This window comes from Orbicella franksi, chromosome 1 (genome assembly GCF_964199315.1).
Source record: "Orbicella franksi chromosome 1, jaOrbFran1.1, whole genome shotgun sequence".
Classification (NCBI taxonomy): Eukaryota; Metazoa; Cnidaria; class Anthozoa; order Scleractinia; family Merulinidae; genus Orbicella; species Orbicella franksi.
Window position 1 is genome coordinate 16,857,586 of NC_138145.1, and position 14,721 is coordinate 16,872,306.

The following is a 14,721-nucleotide window of genomic DNA, read 5'->3' on the forward strand; positions in this document are numbered from 1 at the left end:
AAAGGTGTTGACTTGAATCGTTCATGTTACCAAACTACCGAGTGTTCGTTACTTCCGTTTCCCTAACCTAAAAATCCGGAAGGGTCTGGAACCAAGTGGTTTCTTTCGGTTTCTACTACGACAAAAGGCGGAAGTTGCAGTTCACATGTAAGAGACAATGTTTTACTTTTATGCGTGTTATTTACTTCATTTTCCCTAGAATTCAAGATTTCGAAACTAAGCGATGTAAAGATTCAGTATGGAGAGGTGACTGGTTGTTTTGTTTCCTTTATACATTTCAGAGAATCCCTTTTAGCGCCGCCGCTGGGTCATCGAAACAGTGCATGTAACAATAAGAGAATGACTGGCGTGGAGAAATATTCTTATCACGAAATACGCGGGCTTTTCGACAACGGGTCACTGGGGGATATACAAAAGGTTTCTGAAGAAATTGGACTGGACACCGTTGTTAGGCGCGATAAATGGACCTTGCTTCACGTAGCATCAGCCACAAATAGACGAGATATAACACAATACCTCATTAATATGGGAAGTGATGTGAATGTGCTTGACAAAGAAGGCAAGTCTCCTCTATACTATTGCAAATCTGAGGAGGTAGCCAAGATGATGGTCGATGCCGGTGCTGACGTGAATCGCCCCAGCGTACTAGGGAAGACACCTCTACATCATGTATGCATATCAGACGCTACCCCTGGGGCAGTGAAAATCCTTCTACAATCTGGGGCGCGAGCAAATGCTGAAGACAAGTTTGGTGATACGCCTTTCTTGTATGCTTGTGGCATGGCCTATTTCTGTATAAACGAAGAAGAGTTTGCACAAAACCTGCCAAAGATAAAAATGCTTCTTGAATACGGAGCTGATATTCACCATGTCAATTCAAAAGGTGAAAATGGATTGCATGTGTGTAGTCGATATGGCGCTTGCGAAGTAGTCGAAATACTGACGAAACATGGCGTAGAGGTCAATGCCTTGAACATGAAACATCAAACACCCTTGGCAACGGCTTGTACCAGAACCGCTTTTGCACTTCATGGACAGCAAGGAATCTTGACCACATTGGAACTCCTGTTGGAGCATGGTGCAGATCCGATGATACCAGATGAACAAGGGCTGACACCACTACACGTGTTGATGCTTCAACTCTGCAGTTCCATAGATATTGCATCGTTTGTCGAAGTTTTAGTACGATGTGGAGCTTCTATGAATGCTCGAGATGACATGCTTCGCACTCCTGTACATTATGCAAGCTACGCAACTGCCCATCGAGACTGGCCAGAAAAACTGAAAGAGCTGATGTCATTTGGGGCAGACGTGAATTTGCAAGATGTGGAGGGGTTTACAGCTGTTCACGTCACTACAATACGTGATCCCAGGCACCTCACAACATTTCCGTGGCCATGGGATTGTATAGATGAAACTGAGAATGTGGTGCAAGAGATCAATTGGAATTGTGCTCGAAAACAAGGCGTAACATTGGCTCACATGGTTTTATCTCAAAAAGGACTTACCCTTCAAGGGTGTAAAGTTCCATGGGACGTAAACGCACGAGACGAGTTCGGGTCAACGCCATTACACTATGCAGAATTTTCAAACAACACCATCGCAACCTCGTATTTGGAAGTGTCGTTCACGAGGGCAGACGCCACTATAAAAAATTGTTTGGGTGAGAGTCCCATCGATTGTGCAGTGTCTGTCCTTAACCAAGAAATGCTATCGTTACTTCAACGTTATGGAGAGACACCGGCCCCAGAAAAAGAGAAAAGATTGCCTGACATTTCATGTAAGCTGTGCGCCTGTTTTACCAACGAAGGTAGAGGTAACTATTATCAGCCCTTTGAAAAACAAGAAGAGCTGATTTCAGTGGATCCTGAAGAAATTCAAATTAACCCGGCAAGAAAGATGGAAGAATACTTGTCCCACGTTCTGCATACGCCGAGGATGGGAAAGGTACCACTTCATGATTCAGAGGTAGTCCAGATTCACCAGGAGACAGAAAACCTGATCAGACAAATTCTTCAGAAGGTAGCTGACCAGGATCGTCGTTTTCGGTCGACACTGATACTGTCGGGTAGTGTCCGTGAGAAAACCAAGGCCGGTCTACCCAATGAATTTGACTTTATGTGCAATCTCGAACTATTCAGCTCTTGCTGTAAAGTGATTGACGAAGACACATGTTCTCCTGGCTTTGTACATTTGGAAGGAACTGATGCTGACAGCGCAAACATTGCCGAATTTTTTGATGCTGATGGATTTCTTGTGCCATATCTGGTCAGATCAAAATTTGAACAAATCGTGAGGGTGGTAATGTTTGATTCCAAGCTGTGGAAATGTTGTCGGATTTGTTCCAATTTCATTCTCCCCAGTTTGGACACAGGTATTAGCCATCCCAAACCGTCGATCATCATCGAACTCTGCTGGAATGGTCCAATCTACAAGAACATGGTGTACTCAGTCGATCTGGTGCCTGTCATAGACGCGGGGCTGTTTTGGCCACAAAATGCCATCTCGACCAGTCGTGTTTTAGAGAACATACCCAAACAGTGCCTTTTCGCCATGACCATTCCGCGCTTCGAACGTGGTGTTTATGGTAATGAAGTGAGAATATCGTTCTCTCTTATAGAAAGCGCAATATTTGACAGCATTCCAGAAGTCGTCAAGGACGCCTACATTGCTGCAAAAGCTGTTCGCGAGGTATGCCCAACACTGGTGAACAGTGAAGAGGTATTCTACAACAAGGCAAATCTTGACGCACAATCGTTAATCCCATCTTTTTGGCTCAAAATGGCTTTACTTCATGTGTTAGACAGATATGGCTTAGATGATGGGAGCAGCTTAACCATGTGGGTCAGACGAATTTACGAGAAAATACACCACTTTGTGTGTGACGATGAAGTGTTTCCATCCTTTTTCATACCACAGCAAGACTTTGTTGCTTCCTATTTGAAAGGAAGTGACCTGAAGACCTCCTTCGCGGGTGAGGAGCTGGAAAAGAAGTTCATGGCTTGTAAGAAAATGTGTCGACTGATCCAACGCTTTTTATCGAGTGACGAATGAACCTCGTCTCTTGTTGAAGCTATCACTTGACTTTGACTTCATTGTTTCGTCGCCCATTAACATATCTTTGGATAATCACATTCATACGGCCAGTGACACACGCTTGCTTGAAGCAAAAAATACTTGATTACACCACGTCAGGGTTTTCTTGACAGACGGAAAAGATAAGTCATTGATTCTGTTTTATTAGGTTCTTTCTACGGGAACATTTGCAACCTCAACTGACAGAAACTGATTTATCTCAGTTCTTGCCTTCATATTTGGATGTCGGCTCTGCTGAAACCTCTGTTCTCCATTTCCATCCAAAGATACATCATATGTGGGCGTTCTGCTTAATACCTTGGCTGTGTGACAGAATCCCGGGCCCTTGATATGTTCCTGTAACTTTTAAGTACCAGTTTGTTCCTTTTACCCTCCAGGTTTGTCCGTATGGGTTGATAATATGCAAAGAGCGCAACTCCGAGACAACTGTCATCATCACATAATCTGAGATAGAGAGGTACCAGTCTAGCTGTTTTGCTTACAGCTACGGTCTCAAGGGTTTTTTTTATCCATTCTATAGGAAATGGTTGGCATGTCTACACAAGGTGATCTAACTTCGAGAGAGAGCAAGTTTGGGAGAATACGAAAGTTTATGTAAAATCAAGCTGCAGACGAGGCTTTACATAAGCACATTCATCCCAGTTCACTCAAGTTCACTCGAGTGTTTGCATGAACCTATGTTTTACCACAAGGCAATAATTTAACCTCTATTTTGCGAAAGAAATGCGCGGCCTGTGTTTGCCGTATGCATTTCCTGGGGAGGGGACAAATCCCCGAAAATTTGGATGGGGTTTGTACCGCGCACTTGTTAAAACTCTTGTCCTACTTGAGACCAAAAATATTATACAGAAATGTAGAACGATTTTCCTTTCCTAATTTCAGATCAGACCCTACCTAAACACTGCTTCGGGTTGTGTAAACAATTGACAAGGCCCTCAAAATCCCAATTTAGCTTTTCTACAGAGCCTGAAATTTAGGTTGCTCATTCTTGTAAGGCTTGTATGAGGGCACTTAGCCTTATGCGAAAGATCTAGGTCACGAATTACAGGGCACGTTATGTTCAAACCGTCTATTATATCTTAAGGGGAGATGTTCAAAACTTCGAATAAAAGATATCGCGCAAAATTAATTTGCTACTTGAAAGAACTTTGAACCTGGCTATTGAAGTCATTGAGTGTGTCGTATATGATGTTCCCTTTGATCAGTCACATTTAAGTCACCAAAACAATGTCCTAAATTTCCGCCATCTTGTACTCTTGTCCCAGTAGTGTTTCTTTCTTTCTTTCCCGCTAAACTGATCGAAGAAAACGAAGAAAAAAAACCTCTGAGACCTGGATAAAAATCTCGCCACAGATAGTTGTTTTACTGTTGTCAAATTGAACTATCTGTGACGAGTGACGAGACCGTCCTGAAACGTAGCTCTATAAAGATCCGCTTATGGTTATTTACACGTGATTTACACGTGAAAATTCAATTCAGAAAAACAACCAATCACAGACACTACATGGATCTCCCTAGAGTTACGTCATCAGTATGGATGTCTCATACAGAAGAGAGATAGAAGTTTTTTTTATCTTGTTTTTTTAAATGTACATAGGTTTTGTGAATGTCAGTATTCATTTGCTGACTTCTTTTTATCTCATATATAATTTTTATGGGTGTAATGCCGACGAGGAAGCTGAAGATACTTGGAATAAACACGGATGACGAACTCTCCTTCAGCGATCATGTTAGCGACATATGCAAGAAGGCCAGCCAAAAAGTGTGTGTGTTAGCAAGACTTCGTAATCTCATTTCATGTGAGACTAAGCTCCACTTATATCTAACTGCAATAATCCCTAATTTAACATACTGCCACACAGTTTGGCGCTTCTGCAAAGCTTCTGACAGGCGCAAGCTTGAAAGAGTACAAGAACGCGCGCTAAGAATCATCTTTAACTCCAAGACAGACACCTACGATGCTCTTCTAAGTCGTGCAAAGCTACCCTCCCTTCACAATAGACGTCTTCAGGATATCGCGATCCTAATATTCAAAGTGAAAAACGGCCTTGTACCTGACTACATAATGGAACTTTTTAGAAATTCGAACAAGGGCTATTCTCTTAGAAATGCTGACTTCGATCTGCCTCGTTTCTCTTCAGTTCGTTATGGAAAACACTCCATTAGATACCTTGGTCCTTACCTTTGGTCAAAACTGAGCGCAATTGACAAAAATAGACTGACCATCGGTAACTTTAGAAAGAATATTAGAAACAAAGACCTCAGTGCTCTAATCGAGGATGCGTGTTCAAACTGCCTTATATCCACTTCTTAATTCTTGAACTACTCACTTAAATATCAATTTTTATTTCTCTCTTGTATTATACTGTATTTGTAATTTCAGAAACAGTTTTTATATTATTTATAATTATTTATTCTTACTTATTCCTAGTGTACCCAATTAATTTTAATTCGTATTCTTAACTGTACATTTTAAATCTCAATACATTATAAAGTAGTAGTGTCCCCAATTAGCTTCTGTAAGCTAAATACCTACCCTGACACTTAAATAAAGTTATTATTATCATTATTATTATTATTATTATTATTATTATTATTATTAATGGTTCGGTGCCAGCTTAAAGTAACGCGTATGGTAGGCTTAAAACCAGAATCATTAGCAGTCGTGAGATCATATGGTGAAACAAACAGAACTTGGAACCATGTAGGGGGACAAATGGCTCAGTAGCGAAATACAAGTAAATTAATTTGTTTTCTCAGTAACGCTGACAATTTAAGCTACTCCAAATTATAAAGTATCTAAATAAACCCTCTGCTTGGATTCTAAAAATAACTAGGCTAAAAACAAGCCAAAACAAACACCAACATCTCTGCGGTAGTAATATTCTACAACCGCTTAGCAGTCATGAAGTGCACTATTTTGAAAAGCTGCCACGTAAGGCGCTTTCTTTGTATTTCAGTATTATATTTTTCCAGAGATGGAGAGTTAAGGACACTAGTACAATGTTATTCTGTTTATTCCGTTTATTGAATCTGGCACCGAGAGGTTATTCTCCCCGGGCCTAAAGAAAGTTAACAAGCACCAGTGATATTAGCCTGCGAGCAGGCTCACGTTGGAGCACAAGCGCGAGCGCGGACTCGAGCGGTGCCTCTTCACCAGACTCCACCCCACCAGATCACTTTGCTCTTCGTCGCTCGAGCGTGTGACTCAAAGGTGAGCCTGCTGGTAGGCTACAGTGATATTAAAAGGTTTTTACCGTCCATTGATTGTATTTTCTACTGAAGTAGTTCCAAAAGAACGCGCCTTATGTCGGCAATTCATACAAAAAAAATATTTTGTGAGTTTTATTATTGATTACAACGTGTTGTTCATATCATGATGAAATATATAATTTTGGACACTAGTACAGAAGTTCCTGGTCATTTCATAACGTGATTTGTTTTGAAATGCTACGCTATATCTCAAGTGTACAAGAAAACCAAAATGTACTCTGTAAATCAAAGTCAATTATAACTTAATATATTGTTTAGCCTTGGTATTGTTTAGCCTTAAATGTAACTGCCTTGCAAAAACTTTCTTTGGTTACTTCCTGGTTATGTCCAGGCTGGTATAGTCTTTCACGCTGGTACCAATCTCTGTGTGAAGTCCTTCTGTCTCCAGGATTTTCGCTTGCCGTAATTAGATCCCGACCTTCCCGCAGTCAGCGAGTCCCCAGGAAAAGGCCTTATCAGAGAGTTTCATAGAGTGTTGTTCCCGTCCGTCCATTATCCTCTTTGTGAAGGCAAAACCTGTTTTCACAAAGTAACTTCCTCGACAAGGATCCAAAAGAAGGGAAAATATTGTAAAATAAAGTTAGCTGACCTTCGGGCAGGAAATTAAAGTACAAAGAAAGATCCCGGTAGGAGTCTGCGCTACCTCCTGCAGAAGCGAGTCAGTCAAGCTTTTCCAGCATAAAAGATCCAGCTACAACTTAAAGAACCTCCACTCTAGAGAATGAACTATTTGAGAATGAATTTTTTGAGGATGTCTAACAATGAATTTTGCAATATACGTGTACCTTTCTTTTATACTTTAGTTCCTTATTATTTGTTACCATATATATATCTTTCTCTATATTCTACTATTTCTTCAAGTTTACACTTTACTAAAAACACGTTTTTTTGGTCAGATTTTCTTTTGTTGTATTTGACTTCCCCTCGGTATTAAACCTTGCTAGTGTTCCCCAGGAAAAAGTCTTTCTCAAGGAATTTTATGAGATTTTTCTTCCGTCCATTTATCCGTTTGTGAAGGCAAAAGCCTGTTCTCACAAGTTTGTCCTCGCTGTTTTTTTTACTTTCGCTTGTACTTTTTATTATTTTAGTCTAAATTACCTTCTTTTCGTTCCATATGAATTTTGCAGGTCATTTCTGTTTACCACGTTGAGTTGAGTTTCAGAGAGACAGAAAGATTAGAGTAGACAACATGCAATTTACAGTTGTAAAAGGGAACAAAAAAAAATTTGAAAGCTCCCAAAGATAAATGATTCTTTGTCCCCAATCAAATACAATATTTCGGGCACGTGCTATGCGTCAGTCATTCCTGTAGATAATGTAGTCCTCGTTACAGATTTAGAAACTAAAAGTTTAGTTAACGCTGGCTCGTTAGCAATATTGTTTTTAAAACTGTTTGCTAACGTTTGCTAACTCGTTAACAAAGTATTTACAGCAAGATAATAATTATGCTAGTTTGCCCTCATCAAGTCCTGTACCCTGCGACAACTACTGATTGGTTGGGCGTGCCATGGACTATGTCCTCCCGGATGTTTTTGTTTTTCCTTCAAGGCCATCAAAGAACGACATAATGCAAGAACTGACAGCCGCTTTCGCACCTTGGAGGAGGAGCATACTTATCTGCTACAACCAGCCAACTGACTCTTCATACAGGAACACTAAAACTCTCTCCGCTGACAGTTTATACCTTTCCCTGCAGTATGTCATATACCGACATGCCTGCTGGCATCAGCTGATGCTCCAAAAGGTTAGAAATTACCTTGCCACTTTTCCAACCTGACCAGATTCAGTACGTTCCCTGGACGGACTACAGGGACCAGACATTATTACATTCACAGTATCAGTTCTTGGCACTGGAAAAACCTGGAGAACTTAATAAAACAGTCTTGCGCAATCTGGACCTTACATACACTCAACTGGATGGCCATATAGATAACACGCTACGTTCTGTTCTCAAGCATATTATTAAATCAGCGAGACAGGGAACTCACAAATGCAGAAACTTGTGCCTACCTCGCGTTTGCACTCACGTTAATCCACACAGTCATTTTACTGACCGTTATATGTAAATACGTTGCTCGGCCGGAACTACCTCCAAAACTGTACAACTGCCAACACTATTCCCAACACTACAACGGCAGAACCAATTGACCTAAACCAAGAACTATGTTCCACCTGCCATTTGCTACGCGAAAAGTCAACAGCCATTTGATGATACACTAGGATAACCAATTACTGACAGAGGAACTGAGCACTATACATAACTCAGACTATCAACTATTTTAATACCAATATTATTAATATTATCATCGGTAACGTTGGTGTAATAACATTATAAAAATGCATCAAAATAATAAACAAAAAATACGAGAAACCAAAAACAAACACTGGGACGGGGAGCGTAATTCCCCAGCAGAGAAAAGCCCCTATTATAATATGATAGTTCTTTTTTTCTGCAGTGCACGCGCTATTTTTTATAAGAGATATCCCAAATGTTTTTGTAGAATTGGAAATTAAAGTTACGTCGAAGAATAATTGTTAAGCTAAGAGTCATATAGAAAGATCAATAAAAAGCTCCGTAAGGGTAGGTAGTGACTATTTGCAAAGTGGATTCATTTGGAACTTTCCCTGTTCAAGATCCAGAGATCGATTTAAGACTTAATGGCAATAGAAAAGAGACAAGAAGAGATAACACACACCTTTTAACCGTTTGAAAACTCTCCATGACTTGACTTTGCAAGACTCTTTACTTCACCAACCAATAGTTTTTTGAAGGGTTTTTTGGTTGATACTGATCCCCGACACCTCCAGTTGTCAAAGTCCCTCCAGATTTCATAGATATACAGCGATGGCTCAGTTGATGAGATGGAAAGAAGTTTAAAATTTACACGACATAAAAATTGACAGTTCCACCACATAGCAGAACTCATTTGAATCTTGCGGGATCTGTGCAAGACTTTTATTAGAACTGTATTCATTTAGGAGACACTTTAAGGGAGAGGTTTGCGAATGAAAACTGACTAAAAGTGCATTGTTTGGCCAGCACCTCTCACCACCAACAGGGACCTGTCGAGTCCCTTTACTGTAATTTAAATTACTTTGTTGTTTTCTTGTTATTTAACATAACAATATTTAGCATTACACTTTTATCACATTTTTCTTTCCACTAACCACATTTTAAAAGTACTTCTTTCGCTGATTATAACTAATTCGCTGTATACCTTTTCTTCAAATAAGGTGTCCATGTTACCCGGGGAGGTGTTAAGAAACAATTCTTATAAATTTTGTTGGGTTAAAAATATTGCACATTGGCTAACTGTAAACTTAGTGAATGACTGTCTAACCCTGGTTTGTAGTTTGAGCATCTCTCGCATAGCAAGCTTGGTGCCCTAATCCTCAACAAGGCCCACTGAACAGCATTTGATGGAGAACCGTACAGTATAAATGATGATTGTATGTGTTGGGAGAGCAAGAGCTATTGTTGTGAATATCGCACTCAACTACTCTCGTTACAAGCTCCCAAGTCAGTATGGCGGTGGCTTCTGCGTAGGATATCAGTATGGAGATGAACTGATTTCTTTTTTTGTTAAAAAAAAAAAAGGTTTAGAAATTTTGCTTAACGAAGTAATATTCACGCTTTCTCCTTTCTCAAGTTCGTTTACACGCCTCGATTATCGCGGCAATGTGAATATCGGAATGAATTTTAAAATGACAGATAAGCAACTGAAAATAAGATGTATGATATGATAAGACAGGATGAAAATAAGATTGTGCGAGGAGAGAAAATCAGATCATGCTGCCATTCAACATTTGGTCTTGTCCTGTTCCCACTGTCAGATGAAGAAAAGTCCCAAACAGCGTTAGACAGCACCAGGCCTACCCATTGGTGTAGAAGGACCGTTTCACCGCGTTGCTGTTGACTGTTTAGGGTCGTTTCCGGTTACCAACTCCGGCAATCGATACATTGTCGTCTTCAGCAATTATCTAACTCGTTTCCCAGGGGCCTTTGCAGTACCCACAATTGATGCGGCTACGTTTGCTGATTTGCTGGTCAATGAAATCATTGCACGACATGGAGCTCCCCCAACCCTGTTGTCAGATCGAGGCTCCAACTTCCTGTCCAGCCTAGTGAAAGAGGTATGCTATTTAATGGACACGAAGAAGGTTTTTACAACCTTCTATCATCCACAATATGTGATGGGTTTGTGGAGAGATTTAACGGCACTCTCGCCCAGGGCATTTCAATGTGCGTCAGCAGTGACCAGAAAGATTGGGACAAATTCTTGAACCCAGTCCTTTTTGCCTACCGTGTCTCGCCATCTGAGGTCACAAGTGAATCGCCGTTTAACATGCGATATGGGAGAGAGCCACGCCTACCTACTGATGTTTCCCTACTTCCACCGCGGGAAATTTCCGCGTCCATAGCTAAGCACCGTGCAGCTTGGCCAGCAACGCATGAAGGATTACCATGACAGAACGGCAGTGCTCCTCAAACACAGACTTGGCGATAGAGTATAAATAACCGATGGCGCTACATTCATCGTCCGTCGGCTGCAGAGGAATGCTTTAGACGTTGCAGAAATTAGTACGATGGTCGCAGCAAAGCTACGGTCTCCCCTGGTGTTTTGCCCCAGATGCCTTGAGGGCCACCATCCGCAGTAAACTACTTGCTTCCCACTCCCAGGTAGCACATAGCACCACCCTGGCAATAATGGTCCAGCAACTAAGAAGGACGCTCCGTTGCACCCGGGTTTCTACTTTCCGGACGTCTGCGTCGTGGCGCAATATCTTATCTTTGACGAGGATTATTTGGCACCTGCTAAAGTACATGACGGACGAGGAAACGTGTAGAAGTCCGACGACTTTCAAAGGGATTGACCGTTTGTACGTAAGTGGCGGGTTCAGTATCAGTCCCTAGCCAAGCATTTGTATATCCTTGCCTGTGGTCGCACACCACCACAGACTCTTAAGAACGACTATAATATGTTTCCGGATTTGTTCCAAGAGACGGACTTCTTTTGGGGATAGCAGACTCACTAGTAACTTTCTTTGTATATATGTAGTTGTTTCGCTATCAATAAGGTGTTATATTTCGCTTTTAGTTTTTCGTTTTGGCTCTTTTAGGTAAGCGTTTTGAACTCCCGAGGCCCCTATATTTAGGCTTGTTTGGTTTATGCAGCGGTTCAGGCACAAAAGTCCAATACAAAATTCAACAAAACATAAACAACAACAACCAAAAAAATATATCTATCTATCTATAGGCACTAGTTATATCTTACTATTGATGCTGGTGTTACTTTGATTATACTTTTAATTGCTTGACTCAGGAGAGTTTCAAGCTAAGGTTGGAGGAATGGGAAGAGAGAAAATCAGATCATTTAGTTTATTTTACATATTCGCTTTCGCTGACAAAAAAAAAAAAAGAAATCCAACGTAGACACATTTGTTTTGGTTCGCTTTGCATTTCCAGCTCATTAGCCGAAGCAAACACTTGCTATTTTGCTGCAAGATCATAACTGTAGTTGGAGTTGAACTTAAATTACTACCTGCAATAGTCCTCTGTTAAAATGTTGTCTACCTGTATTGTTTTGAAAGTTATTAATCTTGTAAACGTTGAATTCCGTCAACCAATCGAGGCTTCTGAAATGTATGAGATAATTTCCAGTAATGACTTTTTAATAACCTTATGTGATTGCTTAGAATAGCGTTTTGGCTTAAATGATTCGTGCCTTGTAAATATTCTTTGGTTACATTCTGGACATATCCTGGATATATTCTGGTTATGTTCTGGTTACGTTATTGGAGTATGTTATTGTATTAAACTCTTCTGTTGGAGCAAAGTAACTGCGTATTCTCTGACGCCCTGTTGGATTGTTTTGCTGTGATAGATCCCGAAACTTCTAGGAGTCTGACAAACTCCGTCGCTGCAAGCGTGTTCCCGTCTGGATTGCTGTAAACAAGGAGAACAGCTTAAACGGCCCCAAAAAACTGTTGTCACAATAGAATAGTGATAGCAAAAGAATTTGACAGACAAGATTTAGAATAAGAAACAATGGGAATCATTTATAATAGAAAAAGAAGAATTGATAGTGAAGATTAATTGTCACCATTATAAATTAATCACGTTCCTTGCAATGCATCCTTCCAATACTAAAAAGGCGGTTTAGGAACTTGCCCGCAAGCCTTACGTTTTTCACCTCCAGTCTTCCAAACCAATGTAATCGCTTTACCCATGTCCAATGTACTGCTGCAAATACACCAACAGTTAACATTTCAGCACCAGACATTCTTATTCCCGCAGATTTTAACTTTGATAATTTCACCGTTTCCTTAGATAAATCTTACATTGTTATCGACCATATTCTCACAAAGCGCCTTCCTAAACTTAGAGCTGAGTCAATCAGCTACCGCCAACTTCATCAACCACTTTCAACGACATTCTCACATATCTTGCATTTGCATTGACCATTGTCAATCTTTTGCATTTGCATTAACCATTGTCAATTTTTGTTTGGTCGCATTTGTCGAACCCATCAACCCCTACAATTGCCTACTATTTCTTTATCCACACGCAAAACTACTACTCCCTTATTTTTCACCCGCTGAACCTTTTTGCATTTTTTCACATTTTCACATTTAACATTGTATTAATCTTCCCGCTCTTTATTTTCGACAACACCAGGTTTTTCACGGATTAGTCAAAACGTGGAAAACTTTTGTTATTCTTTTAGATTGTTTGGGCAGCAATTATCACCGCCACCACCTGTCGAGTTCCTTTGCTATGCGTACACATGCAGGTTAAGTAACTTGGTGGACAAGGATCCATAAGAAGGGAAAATATTGTAAAATAAAGTTAGCTGACCTTCGGGCAGGAAATTAAAGTACAAACAAAGATCCTGGTAGAAGTCTGGGCAACCTCCTGCAGAAGCGAGTCAGTCAAGCTTTTCCATCATAAAAGATCCAGCTACAACTTAAAGAACCTCCAGTCCAGAGACTGAAGTATTTGAGGATGAACTATTTGAGAATGAAGTATTTGAGAAGGAACTATTTGAGAATGAAGTGTTCGAGAAGGAACTATTTGAGAAGGAACTATTTGAGGATGTCGAACAATAAATTTTGCAATATACTTAAATATACCTTTTTAAAAATATTTTTTTTATTTAATAAAGCATTTAATTAATTAGCTACGTGAGCGGTTAATCAAGTAATTGTTATTTAATAAGATTTTGATTGGCAGTATTTGTAACTTATTCTATTATTAAACGGAATTTTAGAATTGTAAATTTTAAGCTTTATAATCATTTTCTGTATTAATTTGAACGTGCAGTTGAATATTTTTATAGAAACTGCGCAATTGTAATTATTATTATTATTATTATTATTATTATTATTATTATTTAAATAACTTTGTGTTTTGTCTTTTATAGTATATTTATCATAATGTGTCTAGTGTATAGTATTGTATTGTTTTGTTTGGATTCTGCTTAACCACTATTTAATGTATTTGTTTTTTCTTTTAGCTTATTCAAGTCAATTTGCTTGCCGTCTGGTGTCCATGCTACCTGGACAGGCATGCGTATTGATCAGTCTCTTTTGAACATTTTGTGAATAAAATTGTTGTTGTTGTAAATTAACAAGCGAACATAAACATTTCGGACCTAAATAACATGAGGCACTTTGTTTAAGGATTAATACTTGCATTAAATGGCAACTGTTGGACCCAAGTTCTATCTGTTATACAGTTCTCCGTAGATAACATTACTGTAACAGATCCTGGCCTCGCTGCAGACAGAGAATTTCCCCAGGTTTTAGAAAAGCTTACCCAGGCAAAAACCTATTATCATAGTGCTGGAGAAGCGTGGTAGTTACGGTGGAATTATCAGGAGACATTCAGAACAGTCCTGAACGGAATGTAACCCATTGGAGCGGACGAGCAAGTAAGTGAAAAAAATTGACAGTTTCATCTCGAAGTTATTCCAAAAAACCGTACAATTTGAGAAGCTGAAGAAAATTGTACGGAAGCAGTACGCCCAAGTCGAAGGTTGATGCCTGTGTTGAATGCGATTTGCCATTCGACGAAAGTGAAATAGCCTACGAGTTACAACGCGAACGAAGCCTCGGAGAAGAGAAAATTTCCGGAGTACCAGAAGCCCGTCCAGAAATAGCTGATATAGAAAATAAGACGAATTTGTAACCCGTCGATGTCAGCGTGAAACCCCTGGGTCGAACCCAGCCACAAAAACAATGCGAGTTCAAGTGACCCGCCTATAGCTACAGACTTCCAGAGAGCCTATTGTTTGCGAGAAGAGGTACTCGCTGAATTGGAAGACCAGGATATAAAAGATCCAGATGAAT

At 39.9% G+C, this 14,721-nt stretch overlaps 1 protein-coding gene across 1 annotated transcript; it reads left to right on the plus strand.

Moving 5' to 3' along the window:
* The first annotated feature begins 121 nt into the window (after nt 1-121).
* Nucleotides 122-13,596, plus strand: LOC145493493 (uncharacterized). The gene is made up of 2 exons (XM_081472980.1): nt 122-147; nt 282-13,596. Exon 2 carries the CDS (start codon nt 340-342, stop codon nt 3,052-3,054), a length of 2,715 nt encoding a protein of 904 aa, XP_081329106.1. The 5' UTR covers nt 122-147; nt 282-339; the 3' UTR covers nt 3,055-13,596.
* Nucleotides 13,597-14,721: the final 1,125 nt, after the last annotated feature.